The 13,636-nt window shown below is 44.6% G+C and overlaps 1 protein-coding gene across 5 annotated transcripts in view; it reads right to left on the bottom strand.

Annotated features, from left to right (window-relative positions):
- The window catches only part of TESK2 (testis associated actin remodelling kinase 2), a 139,281-nt gene that overhangs the window by 1,959 nt on the left and 123,686 nt on the right, over positions 1-13,636 (bottom strand). For 4 of the 5 annotated variants that reach the window (XM_027537429.1, XM_027537430.1, XM_027537428.1 and 1 more), the window contains 6 exons: positions 11,686-11,832; positions 1,996-2,078; positions 1,686-1,770; positions 1,133-1,216; positions 834-920; positions 17-134 (listed from right to left, as the gene is read on the bottom strand). In XM_027537429.1, the coding sequence (XP_027393230.1) occupies positions 17-134; positions 834-920; positions 1,133-1,216; positions 1,686-1,770; positions 1,996-2,078; positions 11,686-11,832 (604 nt within the window). The remainder of the gene's footprint in view (positions 1-16; positions 135-833; positions 921-1,132; positions 1,217-1,685; positions 1,771-1,995; positions 2,079-11,685; positions 11,833-13,636) is intronic. The other variant, XM_027537433.1, reaches the window with a different exon arrangement.

Raw genomic sequence — 13,636 nt, 5'->3', positions numbered from 1 at the left:
TAGTTTCATCTCTTACCCTTGGCTGTGGGCTGCAGCTTCCTGTCTCTCTCCAGCTCTTCCTCCTGTAGGCGGCTCAGAATTTCCTCCAAGGTCTTCCCAATCTCCACAAAGGATGGGCGTAGTTTGGGGTCCATCTGTAAGTCATCCACACCAGCCATTAGCCCTGACCTCCTATCTTCCATCCCGAGGATGGCATTTGAGTCTGTTTCTGGCATCTTTTAAGAGTCAGATGTGTATCGAAGAGATCTTTTCTGAAGGTTCCAGACCGTAAGACTGAGCCCCAGAGTGAAGGTCAGGGAAGATGCTATTGTCTAGTACCCTCCCCTACCTCAGCGGCCTTTCTATGTCTTGTCCCCTTGTTTGGCATAGAACCCTCCAAAAGGGGGTGTTCACATTGGTTGGTTCTATTCTTTGAGTTCTGCAGCTAACATGTTTCTGGAAGCTACCTGGACCAGTCCCAGCTACCCCTTAGTCATAACTGGTAGGTGCGGCCCCAGACCTAAAATGCTAACGAGCCTTTCTTATGGGCTTTGGACCAGTTGGATGCATGGTCCAACTAAAACCTGACCAAAGCTCCATCAATATCCAAGAAAAGGGGTAGTAGGTTTACATTACAAGCTGAGGACTGGATAATACAAAGCAATTTTCCTTTCCTTGGTCCAAGGCTTTGGGCCAGAGTCTGACAGGCCCAGAGGAAGGAACATAGGCACTGCCACTCATCATTGAGACAGAGGTCCCTCATGAGGCTAATTAGCAGCCTCTCCCTGTGGTCCTAACCAGGTGAACAGGGTTCAGCCAGCCCCAACCAAAGCCCAGGAGAAAAAGATACTCACATTACAGCAGTTGAAGGTGAGCTGCAGAAAGTCTGGGGGACAGTCTCCCACCATGTGCTGGAAAGCATCATAGTCTAGCCCGAAATTCTGTGGATGGGTATGGTGGAGAAGGAGCAGGGACATGGGTAGACAGGTCATTAACCCCTCCACCCATCCTGGCCTGCTCAGGAGAGGTGGAGAACTGCCCCAGAGAAGAAGCCACAGACCAAGTTCCAGGAACTCCACCCCAAGAAAATAAAAAATTCCATGGCCTCGAAAGCAGCCATCCCAGTGGCACTGATCCCCATCCTGGAGCTCACCTCTGTTCGGGGAAGATAGTCTGGATCAGCCTGGATGCGGGCGATGATCTCACAGAGGATGATACCATAAGAGAACACGTCCGCCTGGTGGGTAGTGAAATCTCAGTTTCCCTCGATGGGGTAAGAGGTGGGGTTTCTGCCTCTCATGTTCACTAGCCCAGGCTTGGGCCCTACTGACCATGTACTCAGTTGCTCAGTCATGTCTTAACTCTGTGACTCTGGACTGTAGCCCGCCAGGCTCCTCTGTGGGATTTCCCAGGGAAGAATACTGGAGTGGGTTGATATTTCCTACTCTAGGAGATCTTCCTGACCCAGGGATCAAACCCACATCTCCTGCATTTGCTGGGGGATTCTTAACCACTGAGCCATCAGGAAGTGGAATGAAATACTGACCATATTTCATTCAGTTCATTCACCAGGCAGCTGACAGGTACCAGTGCTGATTTTGCAGGAAGGATATAGATCCTTACCCTATACGTGAAGGGTGATCCAAGGCACTTTATGCTAAGAATGGATTCTACAGAGAATCAGGCCTTGGGGTCCCCAGACTCACCTTTTCATTGTAGGGCTCATCTCGGAGAACCTCAGGTGCCATCCAGAAGGGTGAGCCCACCACAGCTAGCTTCTCACCGCCTGTGCTGTGGGGTAAGAATGTATGGAAAATGAGCTTGCCACTGGTGGGTGCAATGGGAGGTCTGACCATTGGGAATTTCTCTCCCCCAAGGATGGGCACACCAAAATTGACTGAATTTAGGGAGCTGAGATTGGGCTGTGACCAAGTCCTAGCCTCTGAAGAGGACACTGGAGTCTTCCCCTTTGCCTCAGTCCCTTCAGTGACCCCAGCACCCATTAGGGTTACCCACCTGATATCAGGGATCTTCTCAGCCAGGCCAAAGTCAGCTACCACTGCAGAGTAACCATTTTCATCCCTCTTTATCAGGCAGTTCTAGGGTTCCCAAAGAAGAAGACATGTGGATCAGAAGAGGGGACCAGCCAGCCATAGAGTTTCCCACCACCCCTCCCTACTACCACAGGGTACCTTGTCCTTTGCTTCTTGGTGAAATCATGCTCTTGGGCTGACCCCAGTGGGGCTCTGATAGCCATGTGAGGTGAGTTAGGCCTGGATCTTGGGTGGCTGCCCTAGGATTCATACCATGCTCCAAACAAATATTTATCTTTGTTTTCCATGTGCTAGGCAAGGTTCTAAGTATCAAAGATATCACAGTAAACAGAAACCCTTGTTCTCTTGGAGCTTATAATCTAGTGGAAGAAGACAGGCTATCAGACCCTGGCCTCCATTCTTCTCTCAGAACGTAGAGACTCAAAGACCAGGCCTGACCTTGCCAAGTAATGTAAGCACAGGACAAGCCTATACCAACTTTCACTGCCCACAAGATTACAACCACCCTCTCCTCTGGCATTAAAATTCCACAATCTGGCTTTGTTCTGTGATCTGAGCCCCTGGTGCCCCTATGTACATATCTTCATCCAAACTTCTTACAGACAAGCCTGAACAGGCCCTTCAAACCTTTGTCTTTGCTTTTACTTTTTCTTTCCATTTGGAATATTCTCCCAATTCTTTTTTCCTCAGAAAATTTAGTGTGCTTTAAGGTAAGCTTACCTTTCCAGTCCTGACCTCTCCAGTTCTCACCTTCAGCTTTCTCAACTCCATTAACTCCTCTCTGCCACTTCCTCTTACAGCCTAGCAGAGAGGCCATCAGCCTCTCAGGGGCAAATTCGGGTTTGGGCCTTCCTTACACTATTCAATTTATGAGAGAGGTTCAAGACAAGCTTGTTGAACAAATGCTGCTGTCTCCAGAGAAAGGATGAACCCAAATGACTTCAAACATAAAGCAGCAACGAGCTCTCCTCAAATATTCAAAATGGACCTACACCACTCTGGCTCAGGAGGCACCTCATTCGATCCCCCCTTCCTCCAGGGGCAGCAGAGAACAGGGATCCTTGGCTCACAGGGACATTTCTGGGACTGGCAAGGCCCTCTAGCCCTCCCTCTTCCTCACCTTGGCACATAGTTGCCAAGGCATTGCCAAGTCACCTGGTTACTTCGCATCAGATACAAATTAGTCCCTTACTCTGGCCTTGATGTGATCACACTATGCTCTCTTTTTCTGAGCTGGAAGCAGCCTGTGATTTCATTACATCTATTGCCCTCGTTTCCTGATAGACATAACTGTCTCTGGCTTCTAAGCAGGCCTCTCCTTGTGCTTGTCCTGGCTTCAGCCCTTCCATCAGTCCCCTGGCTCAGCAATCCACCCCCACCCCAACTCCCTGACTTTACAATCTATGAGAAGATGGGTTCTAAGCCAGCCTGTCTATTAGACAGCCGAAGTCTAGGCTATTGGGCACTGGCTTGTGAGGCAGTGGCGGCTCAGATCTGTTGCTTGTTTTTCTCCCCTCCTCTTCTTTCATCAACAACTCAGGCTCCTGTCTCCAAGGATCAGTCTAAAGTCCTGTTTACTACTGGCTTTTCAGCCCTTAGAAACAATCCTGCGAAATTCAGCTTAGGCGCAGCAATAAGGAACAGAGCATGGCCGGTACCCCTTATCAAAGCTCTTCAATTTCTGTCCCATCTTCACAGTCATGAAGCCCTCTCATACACTCACTGTAGACCAACCATCCAGGAGGAAGCGACTTACAGTAGCTTCTCTGAGCCGCTAAAAGATGGCTACGGCAAGGTTGATCAGGGCCCCACAACATGGATGAGCCTGCCTAGCCCAGTCTGCCTCTGATCTGGAATGTGACCCCTGCCTCTCTTAAAGCTTCTCCATAGCCAGCAGCCAGGGACTGGAGCCAAAGACAAAGATGGAATACTGAAAACCAAAAGAGCCAACTTTAGGAGTCTGTATCTGAGGTGATGAGGAAAATGGGGAGGATCCCTGACCAGGATTAGCTCCTATGGGGTTTTTCAATAAACTCCTGAGCCTGCTCTTAGTGGAGTCTAGACTAGTGAAGTCTGGCTGGCAACACTTGCTGTTTTTACTTCCTCATCTCCCGCCCGTTCCTCACTGGCTTCTGCTGGAAGTGTTCTCCTGGAGGATCCCTCTGAGTTCCATGTCATTAAACTCAGTAGACAAAATCAGTCCTTAGTATTACTTGATTTTGCTGCTGTTGACATTGCTGATTATTTCCTTCAGCATTTTTATATATGATTCAGGAATCCTATCAATGCTGGACATGTAGAGACTAAGCCATTGTGGCCCTGGAGCAAACAGACTAGCTATCAAAGGCTGCTGCTAAGTCGCTTCAGTCGTGTCCGACTCTTAGCGACCCCCTGGACTGCAGCCTACCAGGCTCCTCCATCCATGGGATTTTCCAGGCAAGAGTACTGGAGTGCCATTGCCTTCTCCGATCAAAGGCTAATTACAAGCTATTTCTGTTGCTTTTGATTCTTCTCTCCTGGCTTCTGTGACACTATAGATTTCCTTCTCTACCTCTGGCTACTCTGAACACTCTAGGGCAGGCTTTTCCTCCCACCCCCGAGGGTGATGGTCTCAGGGTTCTCCTAGGCCTATAGCTGTGGAGACTATTCCACATTTCTTTTCTAATTACCACTTCTGTACTGATGACTCCCAAATGTATATCCTCTGCACTGACCTTTATTTCTCAATCTTCAGCTTTGCACATCTGGTCTATATCTGGACGACATCTGGATTATTCACACTGAACTATACATGCAAAGCTGAACTCATCTTTTTCCCCCAAAACTAAATCTCTAGCTGTATTTTTATGTCAGCTAGTATTGCTGTTTTCCACCCAGTTTGCTAAGCTAGAAACTTGGGATTCACCTAGACTTTCCACTCTTAACTCCAAATAATTTTAGCTTCTAAATGTTTTCAAATCGCCCCCTCCTTTTTCATCCCCATGACTGTTGCCTTAATTCAGGTCCTCCTCTGAATACTCCAGTATTCCAAATGGTCTCTGCCTAGGCTAGGCTTGATCTCCAGAATCCACCTTCCTCACTTCTGCCAGCATGATCTTTGTAAAATGCAAATCTGTTACTCACCTACTTAAAAGCTAGCAATAATATATTGTATGATTCTATTTCTATGAAATGTCCAGATTAAGCAAAGCTATAGAAACTGAAAAAAGATTAGTGGTTCCCAAAGGCTGAAGGGAGGGGAGAACAGGGCATGGGGTTTTCCTTTTGGAACGATGAAAAGATTTGAAATTAGATAGTGGTGATAATTGAATATACTAAAAACCACTGAAATGTATACTTTGAAAGGATGAATTTTATTTTATGTGAGTAATATCTCAAAAAAGTTGTTATTTAAAAGAAGCCAACAATGGTTCTTCATTTCCTATCTAGAAGATAAAATCCAAGTTAGACTCCTCTGCTTTCAATTCTTATCCCCTACCACTTCAGCCTCACAGTCTGCATATCATACTGTTCATGTCTCTATGCCTTTGTTTATACTGTTCGACTGATGTGATCTGGAATATAACCCCACCACACACACAATGTGGGTTGCCATGCCCTCTTCCAGGGGATCTTCCCAACCCAGGGATCGAACCCAGGTCTCACACACCAGGGCTTCCCTGGTGGCTCAGTCAGTAAAGAATCTGCCTGCAATGTGGGAGACATGGGTTTGATCCTTGCGTTGGGAAAATCCCCTGGAGGAGGGTATGGCAACGTACTCCAGTACTTATGCCTAGAGAATCACCATGAACAGAGGAGCCTGGTAGGCTGCAGTCCATGGGATCACAAAGAGTCAGACATGTCTAAGCAACTAAGCACAAACACACAATACTTACTAAGTAGAATTCAATTTTCAAGATTCAGCTCAGGCATCACCTTCTCCAAGAAGTCATCTCTGTACCCTCAGGTTAGGTTCAATATCCTTTTCCAAAGTATCCTTTGCATTCTCTTCTCTCTAACCTTAGTATTTGACCTAAGTGTCTGTTTCTATAGTCCCTTCCTATAGCTATAGGCTGTACACCATATACTAAAAGATTCAGCAAAGCAGCAATATCTTAAGAGTGAAGTGCCCTTGGGAATATTTCCTAGCCCCTTGTGCAAGGGAAAGACTGTCTACTTCTGCCTGTGTGGTACCTTACGAATTAATTATAAAACAGTATTCATAAACTAGTCCAAGTGATTCAAACAACCTTGTCAGGTGGGCAGATCTGAGATTTTTACATTTAAGATGAGAAAAGTGAAGCTTCCAACTATGAGTGGTAAAGCTGTGGGTCTCCTGATTCTAATAGGATCATCCCCTAATGATTCTGACCTTTCCAGAAAAACTGGTTGAAAAGCTTTCCACTAGAGACAGCAAGGCTATGGCAGGAACAATGCAGTCTTAAGACAGAAGCAGAGGCCCAGGCCCATGGAGAAGGCAGCACTGTTTGTGCAGGCAATACAGTAAGACCCCTTCATCTGGGATGCTAGCCCCCACCTCCAAAGCTGATTAATCCAAGGGCGCCTACTGTAATGCTTGCATTTCTCACCCAACTTGGACATGGCCACAGTACAGACTGACGGTACAGAGCACAAAATATGAACTCAGACCACTGTGGGGTTCTGAAGAACCCAGACTAATTTGCAGGCTGTGTGGGATACAAAGTCCATTAAATCAAGCTGAAGAATGCTTTATTCAAAAGTATGCCTGGAGTAAGCAACAGATATAAGAAAGGCCCAGTCAGACTTCCCTGAGGTGAGAGGTGACCTTTTCTGGTTCAAAGAGGAGCCCAGGCACTGCTGCCACCTGGCTCCCATTCCTCTTTGTCCTTCCTCCTATTATAATACATCACACAGTAGCAGAGGCTTACAAGTCTGCCTCTTCAAAGGGCAGGGACTGATCCTATTATCTCTGTATCTCTAACCTAGCACAGACATGCAGAAAGAACTCGGCCAAAGTTTGTCATGTGAAAGTCTGACGAATAAAGCTTCTTTTGAAAGCAAGTGAAAAGGCACACACTAATCATACATTCGACTCTCCATGGTGGGGACCAAGCTGACAAGAGATTCAAAAGGTGGCCATGAACGCATTTCTGTAAGCCAGCACAAACCCTTCAGGACTGCGCCAGAGGAGACACCTGAGAGCAGATCCTGAGGGCTCCTAGAACAGCTGCACAGCCTGTACTGGCACTGAATAAAACGACCCAAACAGAGAAATGCCAGGTCCATTTGTAAGTGTTAGCTCTAAGTGAAGTGAAGTCGCTCAGCTGTGTCTGACTCTGCGACCCCATGGACTGTAGCCTACCAGGCTCCTCAGTCCATGGGATTTTCCAGGCAAGAATACTGGAGTGGGTTGCCATTTCCTTCTCCAGGGGATCTTCCCGACCCAGGGATCGAACCTGGGTTTCCCGCATTGTAGGCAGACACTTTACCGTCTGAGCTACCAGGGACCTCTCAAAAAGCTATTTCTATAACAACAAAAAATGGCTTTCCATGTGCCAACACTTCTTTCCCCTTACCCCCAACAAATTCACTCCATAAATCCAGTTAGAAACAAAGTACTGATTCTATGTCTCAAGAAAGGTTAAAAGTTTCTTTTCACAGCACAGCCAGATCAGAAATTGAACTCCCTCCTAAATATCCCAGAGACAACTAGAGTCCAACTTGGAGAAGATTATCTGGTTTGCTATAGTGTGTCCTGTCCCTTCCTTTCCACTCCACCATATGATCCTATACCTTCTCCATAGTTCTTGGGAAGTAATCTGCTCACATATCTGAATCTCCAACTTGACTCAGAGCCCATGGATGGTATAGATTAGGTTCCAGCAATTTCTATCTCCTCTAACAGCACAGTATAAGTGGTTCCAAAAGGCTAATGATGGTTCTCATTATAAAAAATGACTACAGAGTGCCCTAACACACACTCTCTACATCCTCCAGCATTCAACTGTTTCTAATTCATGTTCTCTTCAGTCTCTGAAACCATTCTCTTGAGTTTGATGTGTGACACAGGGAACCCAAAGCTAGTGCTCTGTGAAAATCTAGATGAGCGCGACGGGGAGGGAGCTGGGAGGGGTGTTCAAGAGGGAGGGGACATATGTATACCTAATGCCAATGTATGTTGATGTATGGCAAAAACATCACAATATTGTAATTATCCTCTAATTTAAAAAAATATATATTTAAAAACAAAGAAGCCCTCCTTAGCTGCCCTTAAGAGCAAGGCTCACATACAACTGAATCAACTGCTTCTAGCCTGCATGCGGCTGTTGCCACTTCTTGATGGAGCTCAAGAACTGAATGTTTTTAAAGCCACACAACCTCCCATTTCCTTCTAAGTAATCAGCATTGCCACTGCACAAACCTAAATCAGCCTGTTTCTTAGAAGTAGTTACAAAATTAGACTGAACAGCTATATGTGACAGACTTTTCATTCTTGAAAACAGTGTTTCAGTAAACAATGATGTGTGAATTCTACAAAGGCAACACTACTTTCAGTAGGCACTCAAAACTAGGATCCTCTCTGCCACTACTTTAGGCCCAGGATCATTTGGAAAATGGCATATGCTTCTCTCTGTCCTGGTTTACCCACCTGAAACACACTGCCAGTATTCTAAATCCCTCTTATTAGCTCTGGTCTGAGAAGCCAGGGCTGATGTCAATATAGCCCAAGAACACTGAAGTCATTTAAAGAGGTGGAATAAAACTGGATGTGGGACTCAAAATCTCAGTTCTCAAGCAGATGTTCTGGCCTCTGTGCCATCAAGCACATTTTCTGCAAGAGGGCCAGGAAGCCTCTACTCTGATAGGCTCTATGTTAGGTGCTAGGGGGAAAAAGGTGAATAAGAGCAGCACTTGAGAAACTCATGTGTTAGTGGGAGACACAGACACAGTATACCATCAAATAACTGGAAGTGTACACACTAAAATATAAGTAAACCTTTTATTGCACTTAAATTCAGATCCAAGGTTGACAATGAGGAGATAATTTGGAAATTTCAAAGCCCTGCTCTGTCCCTTTAACCTTATTTTTCCCTTGGGATTCTCATTCTTAGAGTCACTGTCACCACCACACAGGTCTCCTGGGTGGGGCTGCTCTGGTCTAGGTGTGAACATACAACCTCTCCTTAATCTCTGCAACACTGTGAAGTTGAAACATTTGGATAAAAGGGCAATAAATAGAGTCTCTCAAATAGGATGGTCTGGCTTATAATATTTGCTTGTTTTTCTTCAACTTGAGATTCCCTAAAGTGTAGTTCCCAGCCTGTCTTCCAGTTGCAAAGTCATTTGTTCTCACCACCACCTAAAGTTCAGACCCAAGAAAGTACACCGAATAATACCAGAGAATTTTTCTCCTAAATTCCCAGTTTCTCATCTCAAGCCAGCTGACATGGGAGCACCCACCATCAACTAGGAAAACCAAAGGACAGTGGACTTACCCTAAAGATCCAAAAAGGGTAGTCATTTTTACAATACATACAATATGACAAACTCAGACAGAACCACACTAGCACAATGGGATAAAATATTTTGGGTGCACAGAATGGAATACAATGAGTTCCTCCAGAAAACCTAGGTACCCTAGTCTACTGATTTCTTTTTTGCTGAAAACCCATAGTCTATAGCTAAACACTCAATTATAAAATGCTATGAACTTTTCTTCAGTTATTTGCCAATAGACTATCTCTGGTCAGAACTTATCTTTCTCGAATATTCCTTCATGCATGGTGCCAGGCACAGAAGACACTCATGTGGGTGTGTAGGAAATATCTGTGTGATTGATAGACAACTGGTCATGACCTCCCTCTACGTTAGAAGACATGATGCTCTCTGAGTAGGAAGCAACAATTTTATTTTAGTTGCATGCCCAAGGTAAGGATATGCCATCAACTTAAGACAGTATCTAAGTTGATACAACCCAACCCATCTGCCAGGAATAGGTGCAATTTTCTAAGTCTTGACTTTCTAAAACATTCTAAGGAAGGAGAAGAGGCTGATGAAGGGATAAGATACCACCTTCCAGCTCCCAGCTGTCCAGCCCTTGCTTATACCATTGAAGATAAAGGACTTCTCACAACTAGGTCTCAGCTGGTCACCAGATTCCACCAATCTTAGGGTTTCTTCAGTAACAGTGCAGCTGACTACAAATGGCACTGCCACACCTAGAGCCCTACGAGCACTACTTAAAGCTATTTTCTGTGTAGTAGTCACAAACCAATGGCCAGGGTCCCTTGGGGACAGTACTTATGTTTAGAACACCAGGTCTATTGGCTCTGAGAACACAGCCTGCTTTTGTTCCCTTTGCAAACTTTTTCCTGTAACAGGTTTCCTTACCCCTCATCCATGACAGAAGAGCTGCACGAATATGTATATGCATGTGCATATGCATGTGTTAAGGGTGCAGAATGAAGTGACCACTGTTCTTGGATGGTCCATATACCTCCCCTGCGTGCATGTGTGTGTGCTCAGTTGCTTAGTTGTGTCCGACTCTTCGTGACCCCATGGACTGTAGCCCACCAGGCTCCTCTGTCCATGGGATTTTCCAGGCAAGAATGTTGGAATGGGTTGCTATTTCCTCCTCTAGGGGATCTTCCCAACCCAGGGATCAAACCCATGTCTCCTGCATCTTCTACATTGGCCGGTGGATTCTTTACCACTGAGTCACCTAGGAAGCCTCATATACCTCCCTAGGAGAATTTTAAATCAGCTTCTGAACACAAGTTATATTAGATGATTTACAGTTCCCATATCAATGGTCAAACAGTATTATTAAAAAAAAAATTTTTATTGGCATATATTTACAATGTTATGTTACTTTCTGCTGTACAGCAAACTGAATCAGTTTTATATATATGCATATCTCCACTCTTTTTTAGATTCTTTTCCCATATGGGTCATTACGGAGTATTGAGTAGAATCACTGTGCTATATAGTAGGTCCTTATTGGTTATCTATTTTTTATATATAGTAGTACAAACAGTACTATTTAAATAAGCCTTGTCATGTGGTATCCTGTGCTACTTGGCCCTGAGGTGTCTGCCTTGTAGTATAGCCAACTTCCTCTAAAAGCAACTCTTTTCTAACCTGGTCACACAGCAATTTGGACAGCAAGAGAATACTACAAAGACCAGCTGATGCCAAAGAGGAACTGGCAGGATGGCAGAAACTCAATCACACAGAAAGAAAATGGGTCAGTACATTATGGCCTCCAAAACCTGTACTCAAGTGACTAAAAATCACAGAACCCCTGCTGGAGACCATGGGAGAGAATACAAAGAGGCAGGTTCCCACACAGTCTTGACTGCTGTCACCCCCAAAGGGCAAGAATCTCTTATGTGTTCTCGTGCCATCTATTCCTGCAACATACATTCAGTAGTGAGTGAAACCAAGAATAAAGGTTCTCAAGATGTATGTGCTGATGGACTCAACAATGAAAGGAACCTGCTGTGAGCCAAGTTTGGCTTTCTAAGGACTAGCTATACACAGTAATAAGCTGTATCTTCCATGATTAAATGTTGAATTTATAAGAGATCTCCAACATTCCAAAGCTCATTAATGACTGGTTTCTTAATGCAGATTTCTTGGTAAATGGAAGATAGTGTCTCAAAGAGTTGTCCAAGTAAAGCCTTCGTACCTTAGAGGTGAGGTCCCGATGGAAAATGCCTTTGAAGTGAAGGTAGCTGAGGCCCACTGCTATGTCATAAGCCAGTTTCACCCTCACAGTCCAGGGCAAATGCAGGTTACTGTCTAGCAACTGTTCCAGGTTTCCAGAGTTGATATACTGAAAAACAGAAGGAAAACCCAGCTACCATTTGTCAACAACGTTTAGGGTGGGGGTAAAACTGCTGGAGGGTAAACACCTAGAAGACAGAGACTGTTGTTTTTTTTTTTTTTAAGTTACTGAGCAGTTATTCTGCATCTGGGCACTATGGTAGATGCTGCACCTTCCTTTGAGATCACAATCTATTAAGGGATATAGACAAACAATATCATGTAGTAAATGCTAAAAGATAGCTTTGTACAGGTACGACAGCACAAAGGAAAAAGGTACAGACTCAATCTAGGCATGTCAGAGAAAGCTGCACGAAGGAACTGAGGAGTTCAAAGGATGACTTGGGGGAGCAGGAAAGAAAGTCCACACAGAGGGAACAGCAGACATAAAGCTATAGGTTAAGAGCATGGTGTATTCAGAAAACTAATTTACTCAGTATGGCCAGAGTACATGAGAGGTGAGGCTGATATGCTTTGCTAAAGTATATGGACTTTATCCTATCTATAGGGAACAAAAGAAGCCTTTTAAGCCAAAGAGCAACATGTTCATATTTGTTTTTTTAAGGAAAAGATTAGTTCAGCAATGGTAGGATGGATGGATTAGAGTGGAGAATATGGAGAAGGGAAAATAGGTTAGGAAATTATTGCAATAATCCTGGTGAAGGAAGAATGCCTGAGTTAAGGCAACAGTGGAGGCACTGGAACAGAGCAAGATTCAAGATTTTAGATGGCAAAGTCAAAAAAACTTGATGAATGCCTTGATGAGGAGGAGGAGAACAATGAAAAGCTCCTAGGTGGATTGCAGGCTATTGGCCCCTGTGTGCCATTATTAAATACCCAGAATATAGGGAGAGGAGGTTTTTAGAAGAGGCAATGTTAAAAAACAGGGAGTACAACTAAGACATGCTGGGCTTAAGGGCATGTGGAGATACCCTATACCAAGTCAGTTTGAAGTTTAGGAGCAAAATCTGGGCTAGAGACTAACATTTAGGAGGCAATGACATTGAGCTGAAGTAGTCACTGACGCTAAGGAATATATGGGATTGCCCAAGGGTTAACATATAAGGTGGGAAATTAACAGAATCCCAAACAACTGGAACATATACAGAAGCAGGCAGAGGAAGAACCACCAAGGAAGAATGTCACCACAGAAGCCAAAGAAGGAGAACATTCCAAAAGAGAAAATGACCAAAAGTATCAAAATGCTACAGATCAAGTAAGATGAGCCTGAAAAGTGTCTACTGAATTTGCCTCTAACAAGTCACCGGCAGGACTTCCCTGGTGGTCCAGTAGTTAAGAATCTGCCTTCCAATGCAAGGGATGAGGGTTTAATCCCTGGTCTGGGAGCTGAAAATCCCACACACTGTGCCTCAACTGCCGAGCCCACAATCTGGAGCCCATGGGATACAACCAGAGAGAAGCCCATGTGTCACAACAGAAGATGCTGCGTGCAGCAAGACCCAATGCAGCCAGATAAATAAATAAGAAGTCACTGGCAACCATGGCCAGAGCAGTTTCAGTAAAGTGGTTAAGACCAGAATAAGATCAAAGTGAATTGAGGAGTGAGTAGGAGACAAGGCTAAGTGGAAACTACGTGAAGATATACTCGTTCAAGAAATTTGGCTGTCTGTCATTCCTACATACCCACAAAGAGCCGCTTTGTTTTGTTTTGTTTTTAAAAAGAGCAAATACCGAGATAATAATAATAACCACAATAGCAGTGGCAGCTGCTATTAGTTGGTGCTTACTTTGTGCCAGGCACTACTCTGAGGACTTACCATTAATTACATCATTTAATCTTCACAAAACCTCTA

The sequence above is a fragment of the Bos indicus x Bos taurus genome, chromosome 3, assembly GCF_003369695.1.
Source record: "Bos indicus x Bos taurus breed Angus x Brahman F1 hybrid chromosome 3, Bos_hybrid_MaternalHap_v2.0, whole genome shotgun sequence".
Lineage (NCBI taxonomy): Eukaryota > Metazoa > Chordata > Mammalia > Artiodactyla > Bovidae > Bos > Bos indicus x Bos taurus.
The sequence above is the reverse complement of the archived record's forward strand: the minus strand, read 5'-3'. Positions and strand labels throughout refer to the sequence as shown.